The sequence below is a fragment of the Colius striatus genome, chromosome 1, assembly GCF_028858725.1.
Source record: "Colius striatus isolate bColStr4 chromosome 1, bColStr4.1.hap1, whole genome shotgun sequence".
Taxonomy (NCBI): Eukaryota; Metazoa; Chordata; class Aves; order Coliiformes; family Coliidae; genus Colius; species Colius striatus.
The window spans coordinates 141,962,040-141,976,994 of NC_084759.1; the positions used below are offsets into that span (position 1 = coordinate 141,962,040).

Here is a 14,955-nt window from a genome sequence, read left to right on the forward strand (position 1 = left end):
CCATTTCTCCTTCTGCCACTGCACAGCCCCGACTGTTACTGTTGCAAGCAGGGAGGAAACTGCCCCAGCCTGTCTCTGGCAAAGCGAGCACCCCCACACAGCCCCACAGCCTGGCTATAGCTGCAGAGAACAACTTCAGAGGAGCTCAGCTAAAAGTGTGCTGAAAGAGTGCTAAAGCCAACCTTATCATAGAACCATAGAATTGTTTTGGTTGGAAAAGGCCTTTAGGATCATCAAGATCAACCACTAATGTAACACTGCCAAGCCCACCACTAAACCATATCCCTCAGCAGCTCATTTACACAGCTTTTAAATATCTCCAAGGATGGTGACTCCACCACCTCCCTGGGCAGCCTCTTCCAGTGTCTTAACAACCCTCTCAGGGAAAAAGTTCTTCCTGATATCCAACCTAAACTTCCCCCAGTTGGAACTTGAGGCTGTTTTCTCTTGTCCTATCCCTTGTTACTTTGGAGAAGGGACCACTCCCCACCTTGCTACAACCTCCTTTCAGGTAGTCATAGAGAGTGAGAAAGTCTCCCCTCAGTCTCCTCCAGACTAAAAAAACCCAGCTCCCTCAGCCACTCCTCAAAAGATTTGTGCTCCAGACCCTTTATCAACTTCATTGCCCATCTCTGGACATGCTCCAGCACCTCCATGTCCTTCTGGTGACTGGCCCAGAACTAAACACAGTATTTGAGGTGTGGCCTCCGCAGCACCAAGTACAGGACAACAATCACTTCCCTGGTCCTGCTCGTCACACTATTTCTGATACAAGCCAGATGCCATTGGCCACCTGGGCACACTGCTGGCTCATGTTCAGACAGCTGATCAACACCCCCAGGTCCTTCTCCACCAGACAGCTTTCCAGCCACTCTGCCCCAAACCTCAAGTGTTGCACGGGTTTGGCATTGTTAGAGATGAAAACCACATACAGCTACTGGAGCTGGTTTGGGAGGCATTTGCCTCTGTTAGGGGAACGTACTGCTGCTCTGGGAACCCAGCCAGGCTCACCATTTTCCCATCTCATTAACAGCCAGATCAGTTTGGTCTTAAGGCCAACTGTGAAGTGCCTCTGTGCCCAGTTGTACCACTACAGAAATGAAGCCGCTAGTGAGATCATCTGGGAGTGCAAAAACCTCCCTGCTCAGGAACGCTAATAGCTCTGTTGTTCAAACATCAGTTTTACCAGAAGATAAAAGGGCTGAAGCTTCTGGAAATGCCAGAAATAAGACCAGCTGTGAGCAGAGGAGTGCAAGGCTCGCATCCCACCACTCCTCCCCAGGGAGCCCACTTTCCTGACAAGAGATGGTGAAGATGGGACCTGCTACACTATGGTCCTCTTGCAGCAGCTGGACTGCAGCACTGCCAAGGGGAGGATGGGCTGCACTTTCCCTACATTGCTCATTGTTAAAATACCTGATGATGATCAGGTGTGAAGTGCTCGAGTTGTCACAGCTTGAGGCTGGTCTTCCTTCTTCATAAGCAACACAGACCAAGGAATTAACACACATCTCTCCAATGAGCTGGTCTTTTGAGCAAACTTCATTCAAATCACATCAGTGCTCAGTACTCCTGGAAATCAGCCTGGAGGACTTCAGCTTGGGCACTCCAGACAAACGCAGAAGCACTGACCAGCAGGAGAGTTTGGTTCAAATGATTTGCTTGATGCCACACAAGATGCAAAGGGAGGAAAAAAATAAGGGGGAACAAAGAACTGTTTTGCCAGGAGGCCTCTAATAGCTTCAAACACACCAAACTCAGCTCCTTTGTCGTATGGCTTCATTTCACAGAATCACAGAATGGTAGGGGTTGGAAGGGGCCTATAAAAATCATCTAGTCCAACCCCCCTGCTAAAGCAGGTTCATCTAGATCAGGTCACACAGGAACGTGTCCAGGCAGGTTCTGAAAACCTTCAGAAAAGGAGACTCCACACCCTCCCTGGGCAGCCTGTGCCGGGGCTCCCTCACCCTTACAGTAGAGAAGTTTTTCCTTCAGTTTAAATGCATCTTTTTTTTGTTCCAGCTTCATTCCATTACCCCTAGTCCTATCACTGAACACTACAGAAAAGTGTTGCCCCATCCCCTTGACATACACCTTTCAAATACTTGTAAGTATAAATGAGGTCCCCCCTCAGTCTGAACAGCCCCAGTTCCCAGATCCTGAAAACAAATAGGCAAGAGCTTTAGACATTTACCTCAATTGCAGTGCTCTAATCTGTACTCAGGGTAAGTCCACCCTTCGCAATGAACAAAAGAAGTGATCCTTGCTACTGGGCAAAACTTGGCCACAACACACAGAAAAGGTAGGACATACAATTCTAGGCTGCCCAGACAGCTTTTAAGGATGACTCTGCTTTCTGAAAACAGGATAAACCCAATTCACATTCAAACGTGGCAGCTTCTTTTAGTGTAATTTGTGTGTAATCTGACGCTGACTTTCTCCACGCTCCTTGAATTTGCTTTGCATTTAAAGAAAATAAAAACAAAATCCTTCCCGAGACCTCAAGCCGCCACAGGTCATTTCCTGGAGCTGGCTCTCTTACAAACCACTGCAAAACATCTCTCTTGAGTCATGTAACTGATAAACAGCACCGTTGCAGATGCCCAGACTCAGTGTGAGCCAACACAAGAGGAGGATTAGGCCTATCTTGCCCAGGCAGTTCACAGATGTTTGCTGACAGCTGAGGCACAGCGGTGAAGGAGCAGAAGGCCCAACTCAAGGCCCAGGGCTGTTCCGCCCAGTTCCAGCCCCACTTCCTCCCCTGCCAAACCTCACTCCTTCTCATGCCTGCCAGCCCCTCAGCCTGCATACCAGGAAGAGATGATCAATCCCTTACGTAGGTGCAGGCTGGAAGGCATTTCCTCTACACCAGGAATCTGAGTCCAGGCCTCCTGAACAACACTTCCAATCTCATCTAGACATCTGCCCATGACCTCCAAGGTCTTCAGGACCCACACCCTCTCCCGTCCCCCCCAACTCTGTCTGTCGCATCATCCCTCATCTCTCCTGCTCATTCTTCCCCTTGCAAGCTCTCACCCCATGCTGCTTTACCTTTGGCTTTCCAGTACTACTCTTGTTCTGCAAGACCAGAAACTGGAAAACTGAGCGACTGAAAACAAGGGTCTCTACACATTCAAAACTAGCTAACCTTTGAAATTACAGCCAGCCTGGGTGCAGCTGCTAGCTTGGGGGACAGAGGGGACCTGGACAAACACTAGCCAGCCCCAGGACCAATCTGCAGCTTTATGCCCTCGCTCTACAGTGCAGGTTCAGCTCAGCTTTACAAAAGATGAAACGTCGCAGTGACACTAATCCCACTTCGTCCTCAACTCACTGGTGAAATAGGGCAGAAGTGAAAATCAAGCAGCTATGGGACAGAACACATGTTGTCCCAGGCTTTTCACCCTCTGCAAATTCAGAATAATTGCACATCAGGGGAATTCTTATGACAAGCAGCTTTACAAAGTGCTGGCAGCAGAAACACCCAACACCACCTCCTTCCCCCACAACAGTCAGTCCCGTACTACAATCAGCAATGCCAGTGGGCATTTCAAGTCTAGACTTGAAAAAATGCCCCAATTTTCCCCCTAGACTAATGCTATAGCCAAGAGGCAGCAGGTCCATGGACACCTTTGTCTGCTGTGATGTTTAAATGCACTAGTATCAAAATCTCATGGCAAAATGAGGCATATCCTTGATGTGAATGACGACACCCAGACGATGCTACACAGCAGAATTAACGTTGCAGTCATGTGAACTGCCCTACCCACTGGCTTTTGCTCGAGGAGGCACAAAGCAAGCATGTTCAGTCATACCTATGCCAGCCTTTGGGCAGCAGTTGGGTTTATGCATCAGTTTTTTAACTACAAAGTGTCATCTGTAAGCACTGGGAAGGAAAAAAAAGTGAGAGCCACTCTTTCAGGCTTCACGCACAGCACAGAAAGATCCAAACTAGACAGTCGTCCATTTGGTTCTTTTATTAGCAGAAGTTAAGAATACAGCAAGTAATAAGATCCCATCTTATATGGAACCATCACCAGAGTCCCCAACCATCAAAACCCCAGAATGTGCTTCATTGCTTCCAACAGTAAGCAATTTTTAAAAAGAAATATACTGAACAAGGCCACTATTTAATGGGGAAGGAAAGAAGCTGTAGGTCCTAACTATTCTATGGCAATAACCTGCACACAGAGCAAGCAAGCCTCTGACTGCTGAGAGTAAGGCATTCAGGTGCCAACCTGGGAAGAGTTCTCAGCAAGAGCTACGGAAAAGTGCACAGCTAGGTTGTTTTTATTGGAACACACAAACTTCTTGAACGGAGAGACTGACTGGGTTAAGAATAGCAGGTGGAGTACTGTGTTTTTGTAATAGTTCTGTGCTGTGTAGGACCAGGTTACAATCACCCTTCAAGGAGTGAACGTGGGATGATCCAGGATGGAGTCTGCCACTTCTGCTGGTACTGTCATGGAGGTATCCCAAAGCGCCTCACAGGCAACTCCGACTCTGGTATGTACCACTCTCTACTCACTCACCAATGCACTTCCTGCCAGACAACTCTGCATCTTTGTCTGGGATGCCAGTGCTATTAGCCCTTACACCCAAGTTAATACTGCTCTGCTTCATTTTAGTACCACACAGACATGTGATGAACAACTTCTGGCCCTACGGGCATCCATTGTAGCGATCCTACTGAGAACATGTCCCTCTAAGCTCACAGACTCTGCCGCTGCACCTCTTTCTGCAGCTGACTTTGCTCTCAGAGGCTTTACAAAGACTCCATTTGAGGAGTGAAGCCTTAATATCCTGTCAGCTTTAGGAAGGCATTGTGCTCCTACTTGACAAAACTCCCCAAAACACACCCCTGTGATATTCAGGGTATGGGAAGGTCTTTGCAATCCACACTTTCTCTTGAAGGATAACAATTCAAACTTTCAGAAGTCATAAAAAACCCAACCAAACAAAAAACAACCCTCTCTTACACAACAAATACCCATCCTTTACCTTTCTTCCTTGTGAAACACAGCACTTTATGCGCTAACTCATCTGTGAGAAGTGAAATTGCTCTGAATTTCCAACACTGCAAGCAACACATGTGCCATAACAAACCAAACGTTCAAGTTTCATCTTACAACTCCAAAGATTCTCCTTCAGTCTGGTTTCTGACTGGGCTGCATCAATTACACAAGGGAAGGGTACATGCCTCCCCTCATAGAGGACGTGCGTCTGCTCTACAGTGATCCAAGTGAACTCTAGTTTTAAGAAATACCAGCAGTCCCATTGCTAAAGCACAGATGGGAAGCAGACCTAAGGAAAAGAAAAAAACCAACCAAAAAGGAACTGCGTTGGGCTGATTGTGGATTTTTCCCCTTAAAAAGAAAAACCTGCAAAACTCCCTTGGCATAAGGAGCCTGACACATGAGAAGGTAATGTGCTTGAGGTCTGCAGTAACTGTTAACTCCAAGTCCTGGAGCGCACAGCTTCCTCTTTCCAGTCCATCTTAACTCCACCTCTGTTTCCCCTCACATGCTCAGCTACCTTCTGACAAGTGTACTACCATCATTTGTTCAGACAAAACAGAGCAGGCCCACAAATGATAGCCATCTCCTCAATGGGGAGGCCTCTGGCGTAGGCAGGCACTGATGGAGTCGGACTGTCGTCCCATCATGCTCCAATTCATACGGTGAGGAACAAACCAATTACCTGTAAGATCCACTATCCCAAACTCTGGAAGCCACTCAAGCTGGGAAGGCAGCTGTCCCACACGCTTAGGCAGGTGGCGGATGTATCTATCCTTCAAGTTACTGCAGTAAATCAACTCGCTAACACTGTGACCTGAAACCAACACGATCAATGAAGCCTTCACAACCCTCGTGGACACGTACTGAATCTACTCTGAGTGTTGGCCAGGACTCTGCCTCGCCCAGGGGATGCTGGCCACCGGGAAAATCTGCAGGGCCAACGTGGCTTCACTCCTGGGAATTTTACCTGGTCCTCCTGCAATCATTTGTTTTGTGCAAAATTGAAACAGTGTGTGGTACTTGCATGTTGCATTCTTTACAAAAAACCCTTTCCCCCCCACACCCATTGTTTAAAACATTTATATAAATTTTATTTAAACAGAAAGTTAGAAATCTTATTTACAATTTTTTTTTCTCCCAAAAGAGCATCTAAAATCAACTCCCAAACCCTCCAAGAGGATATAAATTTAACCTTGATTTTTTTTTCTTCTTTTTTTTTTAAAAAAAAGGAAACTGCTAAGCTATCCCTCCCCAATTCTACAAATAAATATGGCATTGAACAGAAGCCGATTTGGAAAGGGTCCTCTGTAGCTCAATCTGTAGATCCCAAGAATAAATTAGGGTTTCAGAATTTCCTGGTCTTCAAATTGATTCATTCCATTGCTTGAGGTATAGAATTTAATCTTGGTTTGTCAGAATCCCCACGAAGCTCCACGTTCTGTCAGCTGAAGCTTGGATTCTCCTTAGGTATCCGTTTGCGCTATAGCCTGTATGCTTCACCCGCGCTGGCGGTCCTCGTTTGGTTACGGCCTCAGGCTGAAGGCTGCTCTTACTGCATCCCATCCTCCTCTGTGCAGCCCCCTCCCACTGTGAAGCGGAACTCCTGGAGGTTGGAAACCCCGTGGAAGTGCACAAAGGCTCCAGCCACTACAAAGACGTGAAACAGCTGATGGGAGTGGAACTGCGGGAAAGAAAAACACTTCTGGTCAGCAGGGAGGGGAGGGGATGGCGGGGCCCTTTGGGTTCCAGCGCTAACCCGTCTCCAAAAAACCCATACATTCAGCTGAAGTACACAGTAACACGTAGCAGTACCTCAAACCACAAGCTGCAAAGTGCTCCAAGTTGTGCACTGAAGCCCATCCCGCTCCTATCTTTGGCAAGATACTCAAATTCTCCCCCTTCCCTTCACAGCCACCTCATCAGCTGCTCAGTCAACAAGGGTGTTGCAGAAATGCGCATCTTTGCCAAGGCACAGGGATCATCTCAGAGCTTTGGGCAAAAGGCTTAAGCAGGACACTTAAAATTAGTTCGTCCACACCACACACTGGTGGTTTATTGACTGAAAGGGCTCTCTCACGTAACTAACAGGTACAAACTCTGCTCTGGTCACAGGCATCATTTTTACCGTGAGGATTTTGAATGTCATTTCATTTCTCTGCCACAGAGAAATAGAACAGAATAAAAAAAATAAAGGCATTCTATTAAAACCTAGAAACAATCAGATGTTCTGAGCAAATGTCCAGGATGCTACTGATTATATTACAGTAGAAAGAAAACCACGAGGGAGCTAGATGACCAAGTGTGTCCTTGTCTGAGGGAAGTCATACCAACACGGACAATGCTCTTGAAAAATTTCATCAAATGTGTATTTGTAGGCTCCATGGGAAGCTTGGATGAGAGCTAGTGGTACACCAGTGATTTTGGAGCCTAGCTTGTTATTGTAACAAGGCCTTGTTTGGCCATTTAAACCAACCTGGCAAACTAGTACTGTGCAAAAGCCACTTGAGCAACCTAGACCCCATTCTCATCTCTAGTCTTCTTTAGGGGCCTTAAACCACCCTAGTGAAAAGTACAGTGGTCTTCCGAAGGTCTGCCCCCCTCTCATCTTTGCTCTGGTTCCATCTAATTTATTTCTTTGTATCTTTCCCACACATTTCCCCTCCACCATCTCTGTGATCCTTTCCCTCATACTAATTTTCTCCCTCCACTCCCCGCTTGCTCACCCCATTTTCCCTTCTTCTGGGCCAGAGATCCCTCCAAAGTCTACCACCTGTATGCTACATTTTCACTGGCTGCACAAGACGAGGAGCCAGACACGGTGAAGATTCCAGGGAGCCACTGAATGTCAGAGCCACGCGCTGCTCTGTGCAGAAGCAAGGTAAGATGGGCGTTTGCAGGATCCTCAGCACACACACAGCTCACAAAGTTGCCTACTCATCTCCTAAAGCTATTCTAGTACATGTGCTGGGCTGAATTTGCCTACCAGCAGTTACCTCAGACCATTCAGTTTGTGCTAACTAAGGCAAGAGAGGCACCAGGGAAGCCGGGCCCAGATAGCTCCCGCAAGCTGTTTGGCCCCTAAGACCTATGCTTCTGGGGCAGCTGTTCGATACTTTCAATAAGAAAACATTGACATAACATCCTGCAGCCTCAAGGGGAACCAGCTTTCATGTTGGTTTCCTCATCCAGTCATTGTGTAGACTCACCCAGATGTCACACTTGCCAGGGAAGAATCTCTCCGGGATGCGGGCAGCATATAGTGCAGCACCAGTGATGTACAGGCATGCCATGAGTGCCAGCCAGCCTATCTGCCCCATTGTGGCTGCTTTCAGGAGCCCCTCAGAGATGACAAAGTGCAGGGTGGGAATAACCCCACTAAGACCCAGACCTAGAAATACTCCTGGGAGGTAAAGAAAATGTGGGAGAGTCAGGTTGGAACACAGTGGCGGTAAAGGGAGACAATGAAAACACAAAAGCCATGGAATGAAAACTCAGTATTTGCCAAAACAGCAGAAAGGGGACAACGCTTGAAGCTTGGAGGTCCCCAGAAGAACTTTCTTGGAAAGGAATTTAAAGAACGCCTAGGTTTCCTTAATATACCAGAAGCTGCTTTGTTTTATGTTCCAGCAGATACTGAAACATCTCGTCTACTGACAGTGTCTGCCGGCTTTCACGTACGTTCAGCCAGTTACACGCCTTGGACTGCAGAGGGCACTGAGACTACATGAACGATGGCTCGCTTTCCCCATCGTCTCTCAGAGCAAGACAAGGAGAGACAACAAAGAGATTATTTATCATATACTGCACAAGTAGTCCTAGGAAACAGAAAGGTAGCATCTGCAGCTCATCTGATCTGCCACATACGAGAACATGGTTTATTCATTTAGGATTTTAGCAGCAAGTACAGAAATCTTGATTAAAAAAAAACAAGTGTGCGTGGGGGGAATAATCATGTCCCATCCCCAGATTCTTAAAGTTTAGATGGAGGAATTCTCTGAAGGTACACCCAATGGCTTGTCCAGGAAAGTTAGGTTTACTGTTGACAGCACGTGCAGGTTAAGTAACAAGAAATATTACTGTTTAACCCAGCTGTGTGCACATTCCATAGCTGCCCCCTAAAGCTTTCTCTTTCTTCCTACCCTAGAATGCAAAATTGAATCTGGTTTGTTCTTTTGATCGTGTGAAGAGAAAAACTAGGTTCTCGGTCTTAAATATGTATTTTATCTGGGCAAATCATTCAGGTGAATTCAGTCATTCAACAATTTGCTACTGCCCGAGCCTAGTATCACAAAAAATAAGACAAATGGTAAAAGTACACATACACGCACCAAGCAGCCGGTCAGTTCTTTCGAGAGCAAACTTGCTAGGTACAGCTAGAAAATACTTTGCACTACTTTTCCTACTGCATGTGTTACTGTCCATTTCAGGAATGCACTTCCAGGACTTGCACCAGCCCTTATCTGTGCATCCAGCCGGCTATAAGAAATGCTGAAAGAAAACCCATCGAGCTCCCAGTCTAAGAATTTTGTAGCTCTCTACAAAATTAAGCTCTGTCAAGTCTTCCCGAGATAGTTTCCCCAAGTGGCAAGTAGGGAAAGGGCAAAGACAGTCAAGATGCAAAACAATTAACTTCAGGTCTTACCTGCCCTTACGCCCCGGTATTCAGGGGTTGCAAACATGTCCCATTGTGAGACAATTATGGCTGCGATGCCCAGGACACAAATCACAATCAAGTAGATGAAACAAGGCTGAGGGTTGCAATAGAAGGAGTAGTACAGCCATGGTACAAAGCTGCCCATTATGAGAAGTGCAATGCCAGAATAATCCAGCCTAGAAGGAAACGAAGAAAGAGAAATCAGTTTGATAAGAAATGTGAACAGTTCTCATACCAACACTCTCTTTAGTAAGCCAACTTGTCTGCTTCCCACTGCAAAAATGAAGTTACTTTCGCTATTGCAACTTAATTCCTGAGGGCAACTTTTCCATCAGTGCCGTCCTACAGTAATGCATCACCTCGACAGACAGCTAGGAAAGCCATTTTTTGGACAGTAATCAACAACACATACAGCAAATGCAAAGACCAAAGCTTTTTGAGGGGAAACTCAGATTTAAGCTTCAGATAAGGAAAAAAGCGGCACAAGAGTCCTCTGAACACAAAAAAGGGCACGCAGCATGTTGTAAGAGCGCAGCCAACACAAACACTTCAGTATCTCCCAAGCACGAGCGAGTTAGGCATCAGCTTAAGTGACCACTGGGGAATATTGTTACATTTTTTCAACCACGCTGTTTTTCTATATATCAGTGAAGAAAAGGAATTCCTACAGCTATTGCTTTTTACCACACCTTGACAAGATTCTGCTACAAAAGATGACAGAGTTAATTTTTTCAGTAGAGGATTTTAATCGCTGGGTTACTTTAGAGATGGTCTTGTGGATTGCACAATCCTAGGTTGAGTAATCTTAGGAAATACGAGATATTCAGTCATCAGTCCAAAAAGAACACTTAGTAAAACCAAAAGACCAAGATGACTTGATACACATTGTTGGAGCTGTCTTACGTAAGTTTAAGATTCAAAGTTAACTGGAACAGTTGAAAAGACAAGCAGTGACAGTTGGGTTAATTCAAACCCTACAAAAAAGCTCCAGGTATATCACTTACAGCAGCAAGATGCACGCACACTCCTGTCAAACAGCAGAAAATAAAGTTTTAAGGCTAAAATGACAGCACAAAAACTCATGCTGAAAGAAACAATAATCAGAAGAAGCTGCACTGTGTCTCTGCTCGGCCCTGCTCCAAAGCACATGCAGTCATGCAACGAACAACTCCTACACTGGGGCTCCAGACATAAATCCTAACCCTGTTTTCCCACCCTGTCCTCTAGGCACTTACTTGGAGAAGAGCCGGGAAACACCTTCTGAGTGACAATAAACTGTGTGGAAGAGCCATGAGAAGGAGAGGCAGAGTATGGCTCCCAAGAAGAACAATCCAACAACCACCTTCTCCTGCACGGGTGCTACAAAGGACATGTTTGGCCGGAACATGTAGAAGATTCCCAGACAAAGGAAGAACACGCATCCTTGAAAAACAGTAAAGCAGCAAGGTGTCAAGTTCATGCACACTGAAAGCTTTTCTTTCTAAAAGCATGACTTTAATATACCAGGAGCACTAAATGTAGGAGCTGCACAAAAACCAGCAGTGCACATACAGAATGAAGCACTGCCCTACTTCAGTCATGCACTCCAATCACATTTCATACTGATGCAATATAGGTTTGCATGGACGCTGTATTTTCAATTGTTTCGCAAGATGCTTGACAGCTATTTGGACATTCTAGAATAATTAACAAATTCTGTTGCAAAACATAAAAGGAGAGTAGGGCATAGTTCAAAGAAACCTTTTCCCATCAAGGCTCCTTGCAAATTGAAAACCACTCAATACAAAGGCGCAACTTAAGCACGTTCCTGTGGCAAGAAATGCAGCCTCAATTGATGCCTACACATCAGGGGAAAAACAAAGAATATCTACTAGCATTCTTTTAATGATCAGGAATTTTTTAATTCATTCATTTGCATTAAATGCCATAATTGAGAAGGTTCCATCCAACCCTGGTGAGACCAAAATTTGAAGAGGGATACCAATCTGTCAGTTTAACAGCTTAATATCAGATTCACAATGTTGACCACCCCACACCCCTTACTTGCTTTTAAAGAAAGAATCCAATTAGCATTAAAGCAAGCTGAAAGTACCTAGAAGATGTGTCCAGATGTTGCCAGTTTCTGTATGTATTCTGAAGATACTCTTGAAACAAGCCCGGAAAGAAGGCATGGGTGGTCTGTGTCCATGCAACAGGTAGTCGTTGTCCTTCAGCCAGTCAGGCAGAACGTCATGGGGAATGACTCTCCATCGGCCCTCCCATACCTAGGAGTCAGAAGATTTTAGTTAAATGCAGGGAACTGAATTCCACTGATGAATGGCAAAAGTCAGGAAACCTATATTAGTAAAAGTGTTAATCTCTGAGTACTGTAGACAGAAAAAGGGTTGATGGGACACCTCTAGGGAAAAAGGCTTTAAATTTGAAATATAATGCTTAAGTCACTGTTCCCTATTCAAAACAGTATCATTATGACATTAAGCTGTACCACCAGAGAAAGAAATAGTTCAGCATTTCACTGAACAAGGAAAGCTAGTGAGTTTTTTCACTGCTAAGGAAAGGAAAGCATTTAACTCATTTTCACACTCTCTTATTTTCACAGATCATCCTTTGCATTTCATTGAAGAAGCCTACACCTAGTTATCTCCAAGAAATAAGTAGGTAAAAAGCCTGTTGTTCCAACCACAGGCCAATCTGACTACACATCTGCTAGCACTTGGGGCAGTTTAGCAAAAAAAAAAAAAAACCAAGGTACTCATCAGCACTAATATGGGCCAAAAAAGCATGAAGTGGCAAGAGTCCAGTGAGAAACGTTCAATCCCTTATTCAGGTTGGAAATAACCCGTCCCTATGGTCCCAAAACAAACTGTGATGGATCATGACTCTCAGTTCCATCAGATTTCTTCTTTAATGGGAGAGAGAACATATTTGCACACATTTATTCTTGCAAGAGGTTCCAAAGGAGAAAAAATAAGCATGCACAGGTGTTGTTGGCGTTGCTTCAGTGACAGAAGATACGTGTGGTCTTCAGTTTGGCACCAGAAGCAGCACTGCCAAGTAGAGGGCTATCAGGGAATTGCTTTATGTACCGGGGTTGTTTCTGGGGTGTTCCTTGGATTTGTCGCCTGGTTAGTAACACAGCAGCGTGCCTGAAGGCTCCTGAAACACTAAGTTTAGAAAACTGCATTCTTATTTCAGTTTCAACAAGAGCTTGGAGTTTTTAAATCCATTCTCCACACTCCTTCATGGAAATAAAAACTAATCAGAATGACCTAACCAGTTAAAGGCTGGGTTCTTAAATGCATTATTAAACAAGAAAATAACCGGTTTACTTCATGAACCAAAAAATCTGAATTGAGGTAGGAACAGCAGGAGGGAGTTTGTTTTACATAATCCACTCTACAGAACATGTAAAAAGGAGGAAAGGTGTAAAATTAAATAATAATCTCAAACAAAAAACCCCACCAAAAAAAGCAAACAACAGAACAATGCACACACAGATTAACTAGGGTGCCCCTGTAAAAACATCAAACAACAGTTCATAAAACCAGCAGAAGCAAGCATGTAAAGGGGCAGCACTCCTTTCACCAAGAAAAGAGAGCCAGACTGATAAAGCCCTGTGGCTCTAAAAAGTAGCAAAAACTTAGCCAAGATCAACAGTTACGAAGTCTACAACATATTTACTTCGATACAGTTTGAATGCAGACTTGTTTTCTTTTCAAGTAAGGGACAAAACGTAATCTACAATGGATGCAAATGATGCTGGAAAAACAAAATATTTGCAAGTCTGAAGAAACCTGAAAAAAAATGACCTTGTAAACGAAAGAGCCTTGAACCAGAAGGCTTTTACTGTGCTTTGGGCTCACAAGTCTTTCTTAAGACGAACTCCCCAGTTGTGTGACCAGCTTTAGAAACTGATTTATAATCCCCAGCATTCCACACTTTACGATTCTTTGATTTCTGACAGACTGAGAGGCTCTAGTGTTACTAGTTATAACAAGAAGTGCTCATTCAGGGATGGTAAGTACCTGCTCTTCCCCACACTAGCAGCACAGTTGCTGCAGGTCTAACCTACTGCCCACTGGAGGTTCCTAAGAAAGGAAACTACTTCAGCACTTTCCACACAGCCCTTACCTTACACACAAACTCTTCCATTCTCTCCATAGCGTGGTGGGCTTGTAGGAGAGGTGACATACCCATAAACCCTTCATCTTCTTGAGGCGCCTCATCATTGTCTTTACAATCCTCAGAACACTGCAGGGGGAAAAAAAAGGTGGAGAAAATGTTTTGTAGAAAGATGAACGAAGAAAGGTGACCTGGTTTTCCACACAAAACTACGATTTGAGGTCCCGGCACGTAAAGACGTCCTACAGCACTGAGGAAGAAATTCAAAAGAACCAGCAAAAAAAAAACCCAACTATTACATTCTTAGGTATCTAAGAGCAACTCACATGTCTAATCCATTTGGCACATGTTTTCACCAGCACTGGAAGGAAGCAGTGTTCTTCTGTAAGTTACGCTTCATTAGAGCCCAGATATGGAGTCTGAGGCTTGCAGCCTACCTACCTCTAGGGATGGATTAGTTCCTATTTTATGTTTCAATGTCACTGTGCCTGCCTTAATGCCTTTATAACAGATCTGGCATTTTAGGATAACAAAAGGCAAACTAAGGAAAGGAATCCATTTACCTTGTTATAAACGTTTTATCTCAATTTTTAGATCAAACCTGAAGATATACTCTGTTTAGCTCACACTTCTGTCCATCTCATAATCCAGTAATGGACACTTACTCATTTGTTTGACCGTCAAAAGTACTTTGAAAACTAGTAGGAAACATTTGTCAGTTAGACAAGTGCAAGTTATCAAGGAAATGTAGGAGCAGTCATCAGTTTTAAGACAAATAAAGAGAAACATCCAAATCCCAAGGAGGACCAATGGAATTAGGAAAACAAAAACACAACACTGCATTGATATTCAGCTGGTACACATCATTACGCTTTGTAGGATCGAGGTTTGGTAGTTTTTTACCCTATGTTGACTCATCACATCATCTACATATTATATACACTCCAGTTTTCTATTTAGGAAAGAAGCGGGGGGGCCATAAAAGTTCTACATTCCTGTTTGCTTATCCTGTTTGCTTACTACAATAATCGTGGTCCATCAGAGACTCCATTCAATGCTTCAGTTTCCAAGGTAAATAAGTTTGAGGAAGCTAGAAAAGAGAGTATGAGCCTTTTGTACCCCTCAGGCTCAACGCAGAAAGCTGCCACACACCTTATGACC

The 14,955-nt window shown here is 44.6% G+C and overlaps 1 protein-coding gene across 4 annotated transcripts in view; it reads right to left on the minus strand.

The window, feature by feature from the left end:
• Positions 1–3,962: 3,962 nt before the first annotated feature.
• The window catches only part of ADIPOR2 (adiponectin receptor 2), a 46,425-nt gene continuing 35,432 nt past the window's right edge, over positions 3,963–14,955 (minus strand). For all 4 annotated transcript variants that reach the window (XM_062009967.1, XM_062009987.1, XM_062009995.1 and 1 more), the window contains exons 3-8: positions 13,804–13,923; positions 11,765–11,936; positions 10,908–11,094; positions 9,661–9,848; positions 8,225–8,418; positions 3,963–6,699 (exon numbers count right to left, since the gene is read on the minus strand). In XM_062009967.1, coding sequence (XP_061865951.1) covers positions 6,568–6,699; positions 8,225–8,418; positions 9,661–9,848; positions 10,908–11,094; positions 11,765–11,936; positions 13,804–13,923 — 993 coding nt within the window. In that variant the 3' untranslated portion in view covers positions 3,963–6,567. The remainder of the gene's footprint in view (positions 6,700–8,224; positions 8,419–9,660; positions 9,849–10,907; positions 11,095–11,764; positions 11,937–13,803; positions 13,924–14,955) is intronic.